The 18,827-nt window shown below is 51.2% G+C and overlaps 2 protein-coding genes across 4 annotated transcripts in view; one reads left to right on the forward strand and one right to left on the reverse strand.

Annotated features, from left to right (window-relative positions):
* Window positions 1-6,040, forward strand: part of WASHC1 (WASH complex subunit 1) — a 67,030-nt gene extending 60,990 nt beyond the window's left edge. Inside the window, exons 9-11 of the mRNA XM_075006483.1 lie at window positions 1,660-1,818; window positions 2,630-2,698; window positions 3,527-6,040. Of these exons, the coding sequence (XP_074862584.1) occupies window positions 1,660-1,818; window positions 2,630-2,698; window positions 3,527-3,678 (380 nt within the window). The 3' untranslated portion in view covers window positions 3,679-6,040. The remainder of the gene's footprint in view (window positions 1-1,659; window positions 1,819-2,629; window positions 2,699-3,526) is intronic.
* The window catches only part of DDX11 (DEAD/H-box helicase 11), a 36,159-nt gene continuing 23,208 nt past the window's right edge, over window positions 5,877-18,827 (reverse strand). The window contains exons 15-27 of one of the 3 annotated variants that reach the window (XM_075006433.1): window positions 17,977-18,015; window positions 17,341-17,461; window positions 16,258-16,392; window positions 15,097-15,209; window positions 11,778-11,847; window positions 11,287-11,390; window positions 10,429-10,578; window positions 8,913-8,981; window positions 8,635-8,735; window positions 7,889-7,973; window positions 7,152-7,227; window positions 6,487-6,641; window positions 5,877-6,013 (exon numbers count right to left, since the gene is read on the reverse strand). In XM_075006433.1, the coding sequence (XP_074862534.1) occupies window positions 5,969-6,013; window positions 6,487-6,641; window positions 7,152-7,227; window positions 7,889-7,973; window positions 8,635-8,735; window positions 8,913-8,981; window positions 10,429-10,578; window positions 11,287-11,390; window positions 11,778-11,847; window positions 15,097-15,209; window positions 16,258-16,392; window positions 17,341-17,461; window positions 17,977-18,015 (1,263 nt within the window). In that variant the 3' untranslated portion in view covers window positions 5,877-5,968. Of the gene's footprint in view, window positions 6,014-6,126; window positions 6,642-7,151; window positions 7,228-7,888; window positions 8,163-8,634; window positions 8,736-8,912; window positions 8,982-10,428; window positions 10,579-11,286; window positions 11,391-11,777; window positions 11,848-15,096; window positions 15,210-16,257; window positions 16,393-17,340; window positions 17,462-17,976; window positions 18,016-18,827 lie in introns of those variants that run through there. The other 2 variants (XM_075006416.1, XM_075006426.1) reach the window with 2 other exon arrangements.

Below are 18,827 nucleotides of genomic sequence, written 5' to 3' on the forward strand. Positions count from 1 at the left end.
CTTCTCTTCTTAGAGCACCCTTGGACTAACAGCCTCCGGAGAGCTGGCTGAGTACCTCTGTTCCCAAGTGAAAGCTGCAGGGACTAGCTCTGTGTGCAGTAGTGAACGCTCACATGATCTTCACGGTAGTGCCCGGCCTACTGGGAGCTGTAGTCTCTGCTGTCCACACTTCTGTACTGAATGTGAGTGGACATGTGCTTCAGTTTAAACTAAGAGAGCTGTCTAGCAAGCTGCCAGTGAAGCCCTCTATAGGCCCTCTGGGTTAGTATAACAGTGCTGAGTATAAGCTATAACAGACAGTTTATGCAGCATTATAGCTGTTAAAATCCCTATTACATAATAGGATGCTCTGAAGGACTGCACCTTTTCACCCAGTGTTTCAACTTCTACTTAGTTAGAATGGCCATAACTGTCATTCTCCTTTTCACTTGCTGGTTCGTCCCCTTGCTGAATGTCTCTCCTCAGGGGCGCTGGAGGCCAGCATGGTAGTGAGAGTGTTGGCTTCCTAGGGAAATTCCCATGTGTGTTCTTACGGTCTCGCAAGATCCAGCAATGTTTTGGGTGCAGACTTTTTTTAAACTCAGCCTCAGTTTATAGCATTAAGTAACTTAAAAATCTCCATGGACCTTTTTACATTGCCTTTAATACGTTTTTCACAAGATCACTGTGCTTGATGGTGTCCCTCTGACAGGGTCCAGGCTGTTTCCTTTTGGTTCCAAAAGGAAGTGAAAAGCTGCCCCCAAACCTAGGGAAGCAGCAGCATTGAATTGTTTTGGGGTTACCTTGCTCCTTCCCCTGGGACATCTGACACTGACCATTGCTGGAGCTGGAGGCCCCAGATTAGATGGATTTCTCAGATCCATTCTGGCAATCCCTTTGTTGCTAATCAGGCAGGTCAGATCTCCTGGTAGAGCCAGTGAGTGCTGTTCCCTTGTAGGGCAGAAGACTCTCTGCAGAACAGTGCGAGAAGGCCTCTTCTCAACTGGGGATCAAAGGGTAGAATGGGGAGGGAAGGGGAAGGAGTCTAATTCAAAGCCCTGCACTTGGTAGTTCCTGGCACAGCCCACAGTACTCATTGATTTGTTTTAAACCAAGGCTCCCCTGCACTGTATGCACTACTTCATCTCCTGGAGACTTGGAAAAGGCGAGTGATGGGCTGCCAGAGCTCTTCAGACTGAGGTTTACCTACTGCAGCAGCATGTAGATTTCCAGTGTTCATTTTTAATTGAAGGTATATGACAGCGTCCATTCCTGTAGGTCAGGGGTTCTCCATCAGGCGTATAGACTGGCAGAGGTCCTCCAGGGGGCACATCAACTCATTAAAATGTTTGCCTCATTTATCAACAAGCAACATCAAAAGCACTAACAAAGTCAGGACAAATTAAAATTGCATACGACTTTATACTGATCTATATACTACATTAGTGTTTTGCAACCTGGAGCGTGGTCACAACTTATTTTATAACCCTGTGGTACGATGAGAAAGTGAGCAGTTTTCCAGTCACTTGCGTGGTTTTATATTTAGTTTTGTAGGCCAATAGTTAAGTGAGGCCAAACTTATGGTCCACAAGACACACCTGTGCCCAGTTCAGGTGGCTGTACTCTAGGAAGGACGAGCACCATTGCTCTAGGCTGGCTGACTGTTCTGTATCCCTGCAGCTCCAGTCCAGGGGGCTCCAAAGGAAGTTGTGAACCCCTCGAGTGGGCGGGCCACTCTCCTGGAGTCCATCCGCCAGGCTGGCGGCATTGGGAAGGCCAACCTCCGAAGTGTCAAGGAGAGGAAGCTGGAGAAGAAGAAGCAGAAGGAGCAAGAACAAGGTGTCCAGAGCACTCTCCTCCTCAGTAGTCTTACTCCCCTGCTCCAGCTGGATGTGCTTAGGAACCCATGCGGAGGAGTCTCAGGACAAAGCCAAGTGCCAATGAGCAAACCCCCAGCAGAGAAGCCTTAGAGCGAAGGGATTGCCTCTCTCCTCGCACCTTGCAGCTTTGAATGGTCTACATGAGGCTGAGCTTGATATCCCCTAGGTGCCAGCAGAGCATTAGCACTCTGCACTGGGAATTCTCCCCGCTCCACACGCGGGAGGGAAACGTTTCACATGAGCTTGTAGCAAAGGAAGCGTTTCTAGAGTAGCTGTGGGCAGGCTGCTGCTGGAAGGAAATAGTGACACTGGAAGTGCTGGGTCACAAGGGGGCTCCTGTTAGACTGGTTAGCACCAGTGCAGTCAAACTGGCTGGAGCTGCGGTAGGAAGCTGACACATTTTCCAGGCAGGCCTTACGCACTGTGATCCGAAATCTATCCCTAAGCTGGCAAGGTGATGCTGGGGGTGTGAGGCAAAGATGGGAGGGGTCAATTATTTATTTATTCTCCAGGTGAGCTGGGGGCAGCGTCTCCCCACAATCTCTGCCAATGCAGCTCAGCCTTCAGCATACCCCACTGTTCTATCCTGAACCCCCAGCAGCTCTGCCCATAGCACAAACATACCCTGCTGCATTTCACACAGGAAAGGGTAGGACCAATCCCCTTGCCTCCCCTCCCATTGTGTCCTGACCATGTGTTGAAGCTGGTTCCCAGCTGATAACTAGCCATCAGCTGGGCCTTGTGATCCATGTGGCTTTACTCTGTTTCAGTGATAACTAAAGGACAGGGCGGAGACTTGATGTCTGACCTCTTCAACAAGCTGCTCCTGCGGCGCAAAGGTACATAGCATAGGTTTGCTCCTTTCCTGGCATGGGACGTGAAGAAGGGTGGGTTCCCTTGTCTTGCACGAGGTGGAAGGGAGGAAGCTTTTGGCCAGCCAGGCGTGCCACTTCGCTGCATGTGTCCCTGCAGCTGGGGAGGCACCTGGTGCCCTTAGGGGGGCAGACAGGAAGAACTTACTTGTGTCCCACTGCTGGTGGTGGCAGTGTCATTGCAGAGAATGCAGGGAGGAGGAGGTGCTGCTGTGGGCAAGCTCTCGTGGGGATGGACTTAGTTGGCATCAGTGTCTAAGTGCTAGTGGGTACCCGCAAGGCAATAAGCCTGAGTTGTACATATTCAACACTCCCAGGGAAAGCTTCCTTCTCACTGCTCTGCCGGGGGCTTGCGGTACCTGGAGCCAGCCTCAGATGGGGAAGCGCTTTTGAATTTGCCTCCTAATGGCTGGGGCCTAGCCCTGTGCCACCAAGGCTCCTTAGCCATAGCCTAATGGGCGGCCAGCTGTAGATGCCAGGCAAGCACCTCCATCCCTGCCATACTTCAGCCAGCCCTGCCTCCTTCCTCGCTGGCCAAGTCAGAACCCATTCAGGTCCCTGCCAGCTGGTGATGCGGAAGTTGTTTTAGATAGTGAATATTTTCCCGATAGCTGGGCACCTCTCCTGCACTGCAGGGTTCAGTGAGTTGAGATTCCGCATGCTCAGGTCACTCAGGCGATGAGACAGAATTTCATAGCGGTAAAAGCCTGCCAGTGCCTTTCTCTTCCTCCTCCTTTCAGCTGAGCCTCTGCTGTCCAGTTCCTAGGCCTCACTTATCTGCGTTTCCTCCCCCAGGTATTTCGGGCAAGGGGCCTGCAGCGGCAGGAAGTGCGGATGCTCCTGGCACACCTGCTGGTGCCTTTGCTCGTATGTCAGACTCAATACCACCTCTGCCACCCCCGCAACAACCCCCAGGCGAGGAGGATGACGATGACTGGGAATCATAATCTGTGGTGCTGCAGGCCTGGGACTGGTTTCTTGTCTGACCCCAGGGAATCCAGCCCTGCTGAGCTAAGCTCCTGAGAGATGGACTGGCTCTTGGAAATAACTGCGGGTGAGAAGGCAGAGGGACCCTGTCACTTTCTCCTAGCTTGGGCTCTTCCAGCTTCTCTCTAACCACTTTTGAATATAGTTCTCAGTGAACATTTTCTTCTGCTCTGTTTGCCTCCCCCCCTCCCCCAGTTCTTGCAGTTCTTTCCAAATGCTGCTGCTCATGCTCACTCAAAGCTGCTGTGGCTGCAGGGCAGCTCATGCTGAAAGAGAATCAGAACTAGCATCTCTACAGAGTGGGATCAAACCCGACTGCAAGGGCAGCTCTACTAGCCAGCTGCTCCTGCACATGAATTCTTGAACTGGGGGTAGGACTGAAAGTGCGCAGTGTCTCCCACGGTGGTTGCTCCAGGAGAGCTACAAATAAATTCTACAGCAGCTGTCATGTAACTCAATAAAGGCACAAGAACACAGCCGCCTTCTCTAGTCCACTCCAGTCTACAAGTGGAGTGCTCTTAATTAATGGACTTTAGGTGGAGAGGCACAGCTGTTCACCCTCCATCTTGCCAGCAGAGCAGGCACTTTGCAGAGGGCAGGTCTGACTGGGGAACTCTGTGCGAAAGGCAGAAGCCACATAAGCACTCCACAGCTAGGTGCACCAGAGACACTGGATGCTCCCTACGGTTCCTGCACTCTCAAGTCCTGAATGACCTGATGCTGAATGGCAGAAGGAAGGTAGCACTAAGCTTAGACTCAAGTCCAGGCATAAGTGGGAGAAAAATATCTATCAAGGGGGGAGGTTTCCTCCTCCTAGTTACAATAGAGAGGTCCTTGAGTTCCCTAAGCCAGCGACGGGGTGGGAAGTGGGTTAGCATTTGCTTGTGTGCCTATTTGTCAGAACTGTGTTAGACTCTGTACAGACCAGTACAATTCAGGCACAGCAGACAGGAGGGTGTCTCCAGAGTGGTGTAGAAGCAAAGATAGAGGAACAGGCATTTGTCCAGTGCCCAGCATCTCATTTAACAGCCTTTCTGAGTTACTACCTGACAAAAAGTGATCACTGAGGGGCACAGTACTGCACATTCCCAACCCCTGTACAGCCAAGGAAGAGCTGGTTTTTTATAAGGGTGTACGATGAATTATATGGAGGGAGTGGTGAGCCCTGGGAAGTGGCAGCAGTAAAGCAGAACACCTGGAGGAGAGATGTGCAGGCAGGTATGTAATCAAAAGGAAAGGAAATAAATAGTGTGCTGCTTTAGAGCTAGGTCCATAAAGTGAAGTAATAGCTTACCCCACTCACCACTGGAGCAGCAACACCTGCCTGGGGCTCTGCATCAGCTTAACCTTGTGTCCCTCTTAGCACGCAGGCCAGGAGGCAGGGGAATGGCGGTGCCCTCAGCTAGAGAATGCTCACACAGTGCCAGTGAGAAATACAGAAGCAAGGAAGATGTTACATATTCACCTCCTTGGGTGTGGAGCTGCAGCCTGATGTTCTCACTGCACTTTGCCTGCCAGCCCTTTCCACAGTAGTTTGCGGGGGGGGAAGTAAGGCAGGATTGTATCTCCAGCTAGAAGATCATCTACCCCCATAGTTATCTAGCAAGGGCTCAGTAACGCATTTATTAAACAGCATGACCGTAGTCAGAGTGGTAGCTTCCAGCAGTGCACAGCTGAGTTGAGGTGGCCCAAGGTACTTGCCCTCACTGACTTAGCTGAGCTACCTAGCAGGCAGGTGGCCACAGGAGTACAGGCTAGGAATATTAGCAAGGGGAAGGAGGAGGAACGCAAGGAGTATAAAATAGTCAGAGCTTATGTTCTTGTGCTGCTCTCAGGGCCTCTGTGCCCTCTGCCATGCCGGAAAGAGAAAGCCACAGCCGTCACAGAACATGATCCTGCTTTTTAGGCTGCTTATTACTCTAGCCCCCTGCACCCTCGGCTGAGTAGTAATAGCCTCACATGGAAAGCAGAACAGAGGAGAGGTAACAAGCTTTGTCCTGTGCAGGAGAGGCTAGTCCTAGTGGCAGTGCTTCCATCCCCCTGAGGTCAGGTCCTCTTGCATTTGAGCTGGCTGGGCTAGTGGAAAGGGAATCCATCACTACCCAAAAGCCAAAGGGTAAGAACAGGTCTGGTCAGTCATTTTCAACGGCAAAGTCTTGAAAAAGTCTTCGAATGAGGGACAGCCATTGCTCGAGTTTGAGCCCATACAGCACCTCTCTGCCTTTCAGCAGCACAGGTCTTCCAGCTCCTTCAGGAAGCTTCTGCCCCATAACATGACTTCTTCTCTCGATGGAACTGGGAAGAGAGGAAATCGTGTGGCATTGTTCATTCACAGCCCCAGCACTTTAGGGGTGGGGGAGAGGGTGTGTGGGTCCATGAAGGTATTGCTGTGTGGGCAGGAAAAGTGGCGGGGGGAGGGGTAGCTACAGGGGACGGACACACGCTGAGGAAATAAGCGTACAGGGAAAAGTAGGGCATAGTGAACACGTAAAAGAGCTGGCTACTCCAGGGTGCATTAAAAAGGTACTGTCCTAAGTTTCCTTTAAAGCTACAGACCACACAGGAACTCAGGGAGCTGTTGAGGAAGGGGCACCACCTGGTGTGTGGTCCTAGGCCAGGTGCTGCTGCAAGGAAGATGACTCCCTGCCAGCTCTGTCACCCCTCTAGCCCTAGAGCACCATCCTGTCAGACATCCCCTCCATTTTGGTACGTACAACAAAATTAATTTCACACATAAGGGAAATATTAGAGGGGAAAGTGGTGCTGACCTTGCTTAGCGCTGCAAACGCCAGTCCAAAGGCAGGTTTGATCTCTGTTCGGTCCTTGATCCACTGGGGTAATTTGCTGAAGACGGAGGGGCGTGCATACCGGTGATCTAAGAGCAGGATGCTGGCATAGTCCTTCTGATGGCGAATCGCTCGCCCTGTATTGATCACCATAAAAGGAAACCTCAGTTGCATCATTGTGGAGCCTCTCTAGCCCCTCTTGTTATAGGCACTCTAGAGCCAGACTGCTCATTGCCCCACAGGTAGGAGAACTGCTCGCTTGGGGAAGATCACCCCCATGGGCCCTTCCCTTCCGCCCCAGCCGGTGTCTACCGGAAGCTCCCCGCCCCTTTGTTGCCACTGGCTCCTGCTGCAGGCTGGTGCCCCTCCCGCCCCCCAACACCAGGCAATGTGACCCTAGCATGGGAAGTCAGTCATGTGAGAGCCAAAAGGACGATAACGGGGTGGGGGCAGAACACAGGGGGCTTTTGGGCAGCCTTAGCCTTGCCCTGCTATCTGCCACCCATGCTCCTGCCATGACAGTTCTTCCTACCATCTTGTCTCATAAAAGAAGTTTCACCCTTCCACCGTTGCTTCTCTGCCTGTTCCTTGCCCCTAGCTACCCTACCTGCTCTCCCCAGCCAGCCTTAGAGAAGATGGGGGCTTACCTATTGACTGGTTTACTGCCTTCATGCACAGATTTTCAATCAGCATTTTGCTGGGTGGCTGGCCCACAGCTCTTGGCTAGAAGAGGGAAATAAGAGGGAGGAAAAAGCACATGCAGTTCTAAGGAGGAGTTAAAGCTCTTTAGTGAGAAGCCAGCGACTGGACGGGTTATGGATTCTTTGCCTCAGCTGTTGGCCTAGGGACCGGTGCCACCAGGCAGGCCCTGCATACCTGTAATAAAGATGGGAGCTCAAGGGCACTACAAGGTGATGGGAGTTCAGTCTCACAGCAGAACATGGGCTGAGCTGAGGCGTGAGAGGGACATCAAAACTAAACCTAACCAGCTCCAGGGCAACTGAAGGAGGAAAGTAGCTTCACTGACAGCCCCACAGTTTCAGAGTGGCTTGGAACAGGGCTGTGCCAGGTAATGAGCAGGATTCATGGAGTGAAATTCTCTGGGCAGAACTGCTTTGGCAGCCTCTCCTGGGCCCAGTCCCCCATCACCCTTTGGGGCGCTCCGCAGCGGAGTTCCTACAGAGCTCTGCCTGGCTCTCGTCCTGCTGAGCCCATTCACTGCCCTCCCCCTGGAGAGAAAAACAAAACACACAGAACCAAGGAACCACCTCTCGCCCCATGACGACTGGCCAGCCCGGAAAGAGCCAGCGCTTTAGCTCTCCCTGGGAATTGGAAAGAACACTGAGTGCAGCAGCTGAGAGAGGTGGCGGGGAGTTTCTCTTACCATTGTTTTGTCAAGATAGGCCATTTTCTCCTGGAGTTCTGGGGATTTGATGTTGGGGTAAGGCATGCCCACCATAGCCACACACCTGGAAATGGAAATGGGAATGGATTTGATGTTGGGGTAAGGCATGCCCACCATAGCCACACACCTGGAAATGGAAATGGGAATGGATTTGATGTTGGGGTAAGGCATGCCCACCATAGCCACACACCTGGGAATGGGAATGGGAATGGATTTGATGTTGGGGTAAGGCATGCCCACCATAGCCACACACCTGGAAATGGAAGGAGGGGGACACATGCATTATTAGTGCCTTCGCTTAGTCACGTCGTCCACTCCCAAACATACCGATAGGGACACCGGATTAGAAGGGGTTGTCACTGCACCACCAGTCAACTCTGGCTTGGAGGAAGCAGCAGCAGCACGTAGCCATCCATTATGTGGGATTCCTGAACTGGAAACTGGCAGGGGGATTCATTGAGCCAGAGCAGAGATTTACCCCATGGAGCCAGCCTCACACCAGGGGACTGCAAAAGTGCTCCACAACACTGGAGGACAATGATTGGGTGATGCTGCTTCACACTGCATCCTCAGGCTCTCTGTGCTTTCTGACACCATGCTGGGCACCCTGAATTGCTCACACTGCTTCCTGCGCCCTTGAGGTTTACCTGCAGGCCTCCCACCCCTATCGGCAGAGAGGTGTTTGCAGATACAACCTTACGAGACAGCAAAGCAGTACTCCTTACCTTCCCAAGTCATCGGAGAAATTGATTCCTTCACTCATTTTCCCTCCAACCACAGAGAAGAGCAGGGCCCCGGTGACAGGGCCTCCCCCCTGGCTGCAGTGCTGCAAGAAAGACCCCCAATGACTCATGAGAAACTAGAGCCATAAAAACATCGGTGTATTGGTAACTGAATGCGCTGTCTGCATTGGCCAGAGCACATTAATCGCCCTCACCACCCTTTGGAAACACTCTTGCATTGTGAAGTATAAAACGTCCAGCAACCTGCCAATGCTGCTTACCTTTATGCACTTGGCGTACTCTGCCAGCACCTGATCCACCTGGTTTGCTCTTTTGGGCTCCTGAAATATCTGACACAGGCACAAAACATAAGTTGCAGCAGAGAGAGACAAACAGATTTAATCGTGCCATTCCAAAAACAACAGAGGACAGCCTAAAGGTCTGTTACCGCCGATCCCTAAACTGCTATCCAAGCTGGGTAAGCAATGCAAACACATCCTAGTGTTACCCTGCTCACCACCTGTGGGACTGAGTACATCCAGAGCAGAAGCAATGACGACTGTAATTGACTTTGCACACATTTCCAGTTGCTGAGACCTTAACCAGGGATTTTCTTTGGTGGTTTTTGCTTCCAGAGCTCTGTTGGCAGGTTAGAAGGAAACCCCACGTAAGAGGACAAAGGGAATAAAGATCTGGGAGTTCAGGTCAATGTAGCAGGAAGGTAAAATAAAGCTGGAAGAGATCTCCCATGCTAGTATGATAATTATATAACAGTAGCACCTAGAGGCCTCAAGTGTGATTAGGTCCCATTTGTGCTGACGTGCTGTGTTCACATTGTGAGAGACAGTCTCTGCACAAAAGACTAGGGTGGGAGGGGAAGCAGAGGTACAGAGAGGTGAGGCTCCTGCTGGTTCAGCACCTGGGAGAGCTGCATAAGTCTGTTTCCAATCCTACAGCCTCCTGAGCCTTGTTCAGGCCACTCGTAAACTGCACATGCAATAAAGCTTTCAAAAACTTCCCTATCAGAGTTCACTGTCATTTCCTGATGCTCAGCCACGTTTTGTCTGTTCGGTTTCGTTCCATTATTTCTGGTTATACACCCTTTGTACCATCCTAAAACACTGAATCTTGAGGTACAGGCAGGCACCCCCATTTTACCAAAGTGGCAAGCAGGTTAAGTGACTTGACCACCGTGACTGTGCCACATGGATTTCTTGATTCTCAGCCTTGCGCTTTAACCAAAATGCCCATTCATCCTCCCAGTAGATCGACCATGAGTGGAAAGCTTGTGTGTGTCTGGCAGTGTATGGATGAGTCTTAGTCAATCACACTATTCCCTCTACGGCAGCAGGAGCGGGGACGGCCAAGTCTGGGGAAAGCAGATCCTCTGTAAGAACTTAATAACCTGCCCCTCACAGCGAGAGAATCAGACAGCGTAGGCTAGCTACTGCGGGTGAAGACCGTCTTGGCACTTACACAAGCCATGTAGCAGCATTTAATCTAATTTAGATCCCAGCTCAGTGATAGGCCACGTGGGTACTATCATTTATTCATTACTGGAGGAACTGGCTGGATAAACATCCTCTCTGCTCAGCTGTGCAGGATAGAAGAACAATTTCGGGGGAGAGAGACAAGGCCTGTAATGCAGAGATAATTGCTGGACTTTTGAAACCTCCATTTGAAGTACCAACCATCCTCAGTTACACAATTACCTTCTTGAATAGTAACAGAGAGTAAGCCGTGCTAGTCCGTACACTATCAAAAAAAAAAAAAAAAAAAGCAGTCAAGTACAAGTACCTTCTTCTTATTCGCCAAGCGCGTGAGCAGCCCTGTGCGCTCCCAGTGCACGTACACTTGCTTCTCATACTCATAGGAGGGGAAGAAGCACACCACGCCCCCAGGGACCACACTGCAGAGATTACCAAGGATTCGACCCAGCTCATCCATCTGTGAGAGGAGAAAGGCCACAGTAAGCCCCAGCAAACACCAATCTAGTTCAACTGCCCCGACCCTGACCCACAGCACAAGCGCCTCCCACCACAAGCCTTAGGACACTCGCGGCCACTTCCACACAAAGACATCACTGCAGATGAGTGAGCTCGCCAACAAGTGTCTAAAGGCTGGCTCCAAGGCCTGGGAACGAACACCGTCCCTTTCACTCCTTGTTCTCTCTCTTCTAAGCCACAGCCCCAGGAGTCACAGTAAAGCAGTGGCAGTTTGGTGCTTCTGTGGAACAAACTAGGAGGTCCATTCCCAGTGAATAGGTGTCTGTTTCACACACCTGGGATGCCGGGGAGAGCTAGCTGGCAGCTCTGGTAGCAGAATCAGCTAAGGACTGAATGGATCGGAAGACAAATGTCTCACTCATAGGTGCCCCTCACAGCTGCTACCTTCAGTGCTGTTTATATGCACCTCCTCTCCAGGCCTGTCCACTCACCTGCTTTCACTAGCACAACCTCCCTTAAAACAGTTTAACAAGAGCAGACCACCTCAGCATGCCTGCCCCTGAGCCCCTCCAGAACTGGACCATTCCCCTGCCAGCCTGCACAGCTCTCTGGACTTCTTTGCCCCCCACCTTGCAGTCCCACTTTACACACAAAACTGCCCCTTGAGCCATCAGACTACACAGCTTAAGAACGTAGAAAATGCACTGACCATCTGAGGCAGGTCTCTCTTCTGATAGGTGAACTCTAGCTGCTGGTTGGATGGACCACTGCAGAGGATTATGGGTAAAATGTTGTCTGGAGGAATCACATGACCTGATGACAAACAAGTAGATGGAATAAAAGCCACAGATGTGCAAATTAGCCACAAGATCCCTGGGACTAGGTCACACACACACATAGCAGCACAGGTACACATTGATTTCTCTTGATCTGAGGGAGTGCACACAGCTTTAGCCCTTCAGTGCTTTTCCATGGAGCACATCCACCTTAACCTGGCTTAACTCATTCCATGCCTGTTCTCTCTGGAGCAGAGGAGCAAGGTGCACGGTCAGCCAGAGGTAAAAGAAAAACTGGCTCCCCACTGCTGCTGTGATTTCCAGGCAGGATGTCTGATCCCTAGAAGACATGGGCAAACCAGCTCAGTAACACCTGCTTGCAAGTGAGCCTTACACCCGAAATCAGGGCTCAGCAGACACTCACCACAGGAGAACTCCACCACCTTGTCAGCACCGACAGCACAGGACAATAACTGCTCTCGGAAATCAGACACCTACAAACCAGAAGCCAAGGAGAATCAGCCACGCCCAAGTGCTCCCAGCAGGAGATGGGTAAGGGCTGCAGCCAGCTCAGCACAGGGGTAGGAGGGCCAGAGGTAAGGATACAAGAGCAGTCAGGCCAATGGCCTGGGGAAAAGGACAGAGGAAAGAGGTGTGCTGGGTACTTGGTGCCAGCACAGGACCCAGAAACACCAGGGCACACAGAAGAATGAATGGATGCAGTAATCCCATAGGTGCAGCTCTGAACTGAAACCAGAGCAGGGTTGATTCGCAGGTAAATGCTGCAATTCCATGGCCAGCACAGCTCCACCATCCCACCCTGCAACTGAAGTTCCACCAGGTCCTCTGTGGGGCAGGGGAGCTATTGTTTCTTGCGGGGGTGGGGGGAGAGAACCCACAAAGCCTGGGCTGAAGCCCCAGCCAGGCCCCTCCACTGCTTCCTATGACCAGTGCTAGTAGGTGCAGAGCAGGAGCGCCACCCTGTGGTCCATTAGCCTCATCCCCTCTGTGCAATGCTCTTAGTCAAACCCCTCCCTGATGTGAGCAAGGCATTCAGCTTAGCTTTCCAAGCACTGGTCTGCGCCTTTCATCAGGGACCCCCTCGCATACCACAGCACACCCCTTCGACACCCCAGCCTTGCTATTTACTGGCTCCAGGCTCAATACCTTCCTAGGGGCTGGCGGTGTGACCAGCAGCCGGATAACAGGTTAGCACAGTCTCGTGTCACCCTGCAATGTACATGGGGCACGTCTCACAGGGTCACTATGGCAACTGGGTCTCATGCATGGAAGCCCATCACGCTGTGGTGCCAAGATTCCAGACCTCCCCTCGAGCCAGGCAGACGTGACAACAACAGTCTTTGATGAGTGGGTAGGTTGTGGATTTCCCAGAGACCGACCAAAGGACAATCACTATTTTACTAGACAGAGGCCCTGTAGCCAGCGCTGTCCCTTTCCTTATTAGCCTCCGCGACAGCAAAATAGGGCACTTAGTCACTGCACGCACCAAGCCTGTTCGGGGCCCTTGGGGTAGATCTATGCAGCAGTTAGACATCCACGGCTCAGCCGCTATATTATGGTGTACATCAGGGGTCAGCAACCCTTCCCAGGCAGAGCGATGAAATGTGACCTTTTGACCTCTGTGTGTGGGCCAAGAGACGGTGACACTTTTTAAAGTCACTGACAGTCCTACTCACAGCAGCCTCATTAATAAATAAAGATGCTTTACTGTTTAAGGGGTGGTTGGTGGCATTAGCTGGTCTTTTGTTAAGCCACAGGTGGCGGGGCTTTGAACAAGTTCCCAGCTGAATGAGAGAGGAGGGGTGGGGCTGAGCTCCCCTCTTGTGTGCTGATGAAAATTGGCTCACCTGTCCCTTGGCACCTTGTGCTGGGGGTTGCTGACCCTTGGTGTATTAATGAGGCTTAGGCTGCAGCCTGAAATCTGGGACCTTACCTCCAGCCTGAGCCTGAATGTCTATTTTGCAAGTGAATAGCCTCTTGGCTTGAGCTTGGCAAGCCCGAGTCAGCGGGCACAGCCAGTCCCAGCTGTCTACTTGCAAGGCAGGCATTCCTCTTGAATCTTAGTCCCTCCTCATGGCTTTACCCACAGAGATCTGCAGCATGGCAACCACTCTCTCCTCTCTGGTGTGACAATATTAGAGGCTTTTACTCACCCAATGGAAACTAGAGCGCATCTATAAAATTAGATTAGTTAACTGGGGTATATGGCATGAGCAGTGACCCAACAGAACTGCTGTGCCAGCCCTGCAACCAGCAGGTGGAAGGAAGGAAACATGAATGTGCTGTCACTGTTAGGTAAGCACACATATATACCCTGGGAAGAGTGACTAGAAAAGCTGCAGACAGACAGTTGTGCTACTGTTGGGTTACTGCAATCCTGATTTTTCTGGAAGGTCCCTATGGCAAGACCAGCATTATAAGCTCGATACAGGACTTCTGTCCAGTGCTGGTTTTGAACTGTACTCTGCCCTTTAAGTTATGTGGTCTGATCCCATCCCTCAGGCTATCAGATATCTGGAGGACTGGAAGATTTAGCCCAGGGCATCCCACCTCTGTGCAGCGGTAAGGCACAGCCAGGCTTTTAGACAGAATGAGATGTCTCACGGAGAAGCCACTCTGAGGAGTTAAGAGGTCTGAAAGTGTTCCAGCGAGTAACCACCCAGGTGGGGAGCACAGCAAAAGGGGTTTTAGCTGCCCATTCCCAGCAGTTCAATGGGCAGTGTGTGAGGGAGAGTGGGGCTCTGCTATGCTTGTACCGGCAAGAATTGTAGCTAATCCTGTAGCTAACTCATGGAAATGGACCAATGGGACAGAGCAGGGTCTTGTTTGGTGCCTACGGTGCTTTCACTCAGCTGCTGAAAAGAGTAACAAATGGAAGCTGAGTGCAGCGTAAAATCATAAAGGCCTCATGCAAATATCCCCAGGCGCTTTGGACTTGGGAAATCTTTCCTCGTGGCCAACCTGTAACTGTCAGGGGGGTTAGGTACTGGAATAAATTGCCTAAGGCAGCTGCAGAATCGCTATCACTGGAGACATTTAAGAGCAAGTCAGATAAATATCTAACAGGGATGATCTAGATGCAGGGTCAGCATCCTTCCCAAACCATGGTGCTGAGATTTGACCTTTTGACCTCTGTGTATGGCCAGAGATACTTTTTTAAAGTCACTAATCGTCCTACTTACAACAGTTTCATTAGTGAATGAACATGCAGCGCTTTACCGGTTAGATGGTACTTGGTAGCATTAGCTGGTCTTTTGTTAATCCACGAGTGGCACAGCTTTGAGCAAGCTCCTGATTGCATGTGGGAGGAGGGTCAGGGATGAACTCCCATCTCGTGTGCCAATGAAAATCTGCCCCAGGTGCCAGGGGTTGTTGAACCCTGCTCTAGATGGTGCTTGGCCCTGTTTGAGGGGGCAGGGGACTGGACTTCATACCCTCTTGAGGTCCCTTCCAGTGCTAGTATTCCGATTCCTCGCAGCTGGGAGGATGGAAAAGTCCACGATCTCCAGCCTAATCATTGCAACGAGGGCAGCATCACGAAACATGCTAAAATGAGGTGGGAATACAAGGCTCCAGTGTTGCTTAGCTGTTCACTAGTGTATTTTAAATCAAACTAATTACATCAAATATCCATCTCCCTGCACTGCTGCCCTGTGGACTGGCAGCAGGTGCCAGATAGGTCAGATCAGTTAGATCTTAAAGACGTAATCTTGCTCCCTTACCGGCTGCATGGTGCCCCCTGCGATGATCACAGCCCGGCATTCCTGCAGCACCTTGGCAAAATGTACAGCTGGATTCAGCAAGAGGAATTTGAGGCTGCTCTGAGCGACAGTGCCTGGGTGAAGGTGACAGACAGACCTCTTAGTGAAACACCCAGTATTAGCAGCAGCCTGATCACCTTTTGAGGGGAAATTCTACTTTCAAAGCAGGAGCAGAGTGCTGCGGGGCCTATCTAAATAATTTAAACCTGAGGGAATTCTGCGCCAAAACATTTCAGATTCTGCACACAATATTTTAAAATTCTGCATCTTTTAATTGTCAAACTAACCCTATATGATCACTCCACTTTCAATTATTTTAGTAATTTATTTCAAAATTCCTGTAGCAAGTATGTCTGTAACACCACAGACAACAAATAAATACCCCTGGAGTAGTGTGGTAAATAAACACCCACAAAAATGTTTCTCTACCCCCTACTCCTGGAGCCCAGCAAGGGAGGCAGACACTCATACCCCACCCCCACAGAGTCCTGCCACAGGGCCTTGGCAGCCCAAACCCACTCCCTTGAAAAAGCCCAGCCATTGAACAACAGCCCAACCCAGACATCTGATCCCAGAGGGAGAAACAGCCTGCGCCCTCCAGCACTCTCCCCGCCAGGTCCAATGGCCCCTCGGGGTAGCGCACAGCTCTGCAGCCTATTTCTGCAAGAGAAAAAGGAAATTATGCACATAAACTCCATGCAAAGTCTGCATTGGATAGTGGCACAGAATTCCCCCAGGACTAATTGTTTGGATGTCCAGATTCAGAGTCAAGTGGGTGATTCTGACTTGGTTTCCCCTGGAGCTTCATGAGAAGCCTACACAGAATGCTCGTCTCTGGGAACCACACCTTCCAACTGTAGAGATGACACACTCCTACTCTGCCCCTCAGCTGGCACCATTTATTTATGTTGCTCCAGGCCCCAATCTAGCAGGACCCCGTGGTGCTAGGCGCTGTACATTCTGTGAGGTGCAAAGTAAGAGACAGTCCTGTCTTTTACAGTGTAATCTAATGCTTACAATCTAACTATACTTGCATTGCTAAGTTTCCCATCAGTGAGGTGTCTAGGTACTAGCTTTAATAATGCTTTGCTCAAGCCTCTTGAGCACTCTTCATTCCAGTACCTTGCCGGTTGAGGATGACTCTCCCATCTTGGTTTGCATTGGTGAGGGCAGAGAGAAATCCCTCAATCTGCATCAGAGGAGAGGCCATCTTGAGCTGGCCATCCTCAGTTTCCACAGGAGGGCATTGAACAGCACCTGCGGGTCAAAAGACAACAGGGGTTGGAGAAGTGAAAATCCTCCCATCAGAGCTTAGGTTGGCTCCTTTCCTGCAGGAGTCGGACTCTACACTTAAAACTCAGGTTGAAGTGATGGCAGTCAGGGATGCGCAAAATCCACACTTCTGAGTGCTGAAGTTATGGTAACATAACCCCAACACAGGCACGGGTAGGTCAAGAGAAGGCTGCTTCTGACAACCTAGCTCTTGTGGCACTGCGGGGCAGAGTTTTGGCTAGAGACAGAACACCCCATCGATCCCACGGCGGTAGCCGTGGTGCTACATTGCCTGATGGCGTATACAATCATAGAACTTTAGAACTGGAAAGAACCTTGAGGGATTATCAAGTCCAATCCCCTGCACCCACAGCAGGGCCAACCACCATCTAGACCATCCCTGACAGGTGTTTGTCTAATCTGCTCTTAAAAAACTTTAGCGATGGAGATTCCACAACCTCTCTACCAGTTTTCCCTCTAATTTTTCCCATCCGCGGGCAGAATACATTTTTATTCTGCACACCAAGGCATGTGTGGATGGGCACCACCAATAGAAACACAGGGTGTCCACTGGGGGCGCTCTGCAAATCAGCTGGGTGGCACCCGAATCTCTCCTGAGCGGCCACCCAAGCGCTCTGCTTACAGGGAACACTGCTCCCGACTGTGGACGACACTTCACTTCCCTGAGGAAAGGAACACACTTTGCAGATAAATGGCACCCACTCTGCCTGACAGAATAGGTACAGCAGGGAGCCCAAATGCCTCCTTCCTCACGGCTCACTCCTCCCTTGCTTCACTAGCTTTTCTGAGGCACCATCTGCAGCACATCTCCCTCCCCTGGAGGCCACGAAGTTCTTCCTCCCCCTTGCCCCATGTAGATACAAACTCCACAGCCTCACTTCCTCCCGCTCTTTACCTTACAGCTGCACTCACTTTCTTTGTGAGGCCCCGGATGCAGGGCGAGAAGGAAGTTCTGCAGCCCAGCCATCTTCTGGTTTTCTCTGTTAGTCTTCACTACAGTGGTGGCACCATATCTCTCCGCAAACCCAAAAAGCTGCCAAGTAATTAAGAGCAGGAATTACACAGGATGAACACACTGCCAGCACATCACATACAGAGGCCCCCTCACTGCATGAGATACACTGTGTAACAGAGAAGCCAGCCTGGCATGGCTCAGTGATTGCCAGTTCTTCTAGCCAGAACTTTTTCCCCCCCTTGACTCAAAACTGCAGGTGCTCACCCCTTCCACACAACACAGTCTTTAGGGGTGGCGTGTTTTACACAGTCCCAGGAAAGGCAGTGCAGAACTAGCAGTGTGTTAGTCTCCCAGTGCTCACTAGCCACTGTAACACTGAGAACATCACACACCCAGCATAGGCAGGAACGTTTGCTGGGGCCATTTTGTAACTCAGAAGGACATATAATGGGTGTGCAGAGGAAACAAGAGGCTTACAGCCATGTGCCCAGCTGCTATGCTGCTGCCATGTCTAACCCTAGACTGTCCCAATTCTTAAACCAGACAGGCCTGACTGTGCTATCATGCTAGTTAGGGAGCAGTGGGGACAATACCTTCCTGCTGATCAGACTTTTCTCACAGTAACGCTGAACCTGTGGAAGGAACACAAGAGCACATTTTAATACTCAGCCTCCCCTCCCCGCATTACAAAATCATCACCTCCTCAGCCCTCTCTCTCTGACTCTCTCCTACAAGAGTGATGCTGGGAAAGGAGTGCAGTACCAATGTCCTAGTGCGAACTATACTTTATTGCAATTGCAGCTCTATGACCTGAGGTTCCTGAATAAGCATGTTCTCCCAGCCTAGTGACCCTAAGAGCTCCTTCACGTCGTTCAGCAAAGGGCACACCCAACACACTCGTTTCCGAATATTTAGCCTTGTGAAGTGTTGTGATGGAGTGGTTTGGGCTCTTTGTCCCTGCCTGAGGCCTGACAGCCCCACCACACCACACCCCACCAGAAAAAAGGGTGGGGGAGAGTCCTCCAAGCTGCCTAGAGTGGAGGTATGGTATGCAGCCAATCACAGGCGGTCCCCAGGGAGCAGCCAATCCAGGTCCAGCAGGCCCATATAAAACGAGCTGCAGTGAAGAACAGCAGAGTTCCAGTTCTGCTCTGGAGCAGTGTGGCTGGTGTGCCTAGCTGGCTGAGGGCGCTACAGGACCTCAGTCAGAGCAGGATTGGTAGAGACTGTGGAGAGTGTTGCTAGCTGGGACTCAACCAGGACGAAGCCCTGGGGTAAGTAAAGAATACGCTGGGGACCATGGAATTCTACCGGCAATACATCTGAGTTAAATGGACACAGCAGACTGTTGCGACCTACAGGATCCCTGGACTGGGACCTGGAGTAAAGGGCAGGGCTGGGTCCCCCAACCAGACACTGGGAAAATGGTCTGGACTTCAGTAAA

Source organism: Carettochelys insculpta, chromosome 1, assembly GCF_033958435.1.
Source record: "Carettochelys insculpta isolate YL-2023 chromosome 1, ASM3395843v1, whole genome shotgun sequence".
Lineage (NCBI taxonomy): Eukaryota > Metazoa > Chordata > Testudines > Carettochelyidae > Carettochelys > Carettochelys insculpta.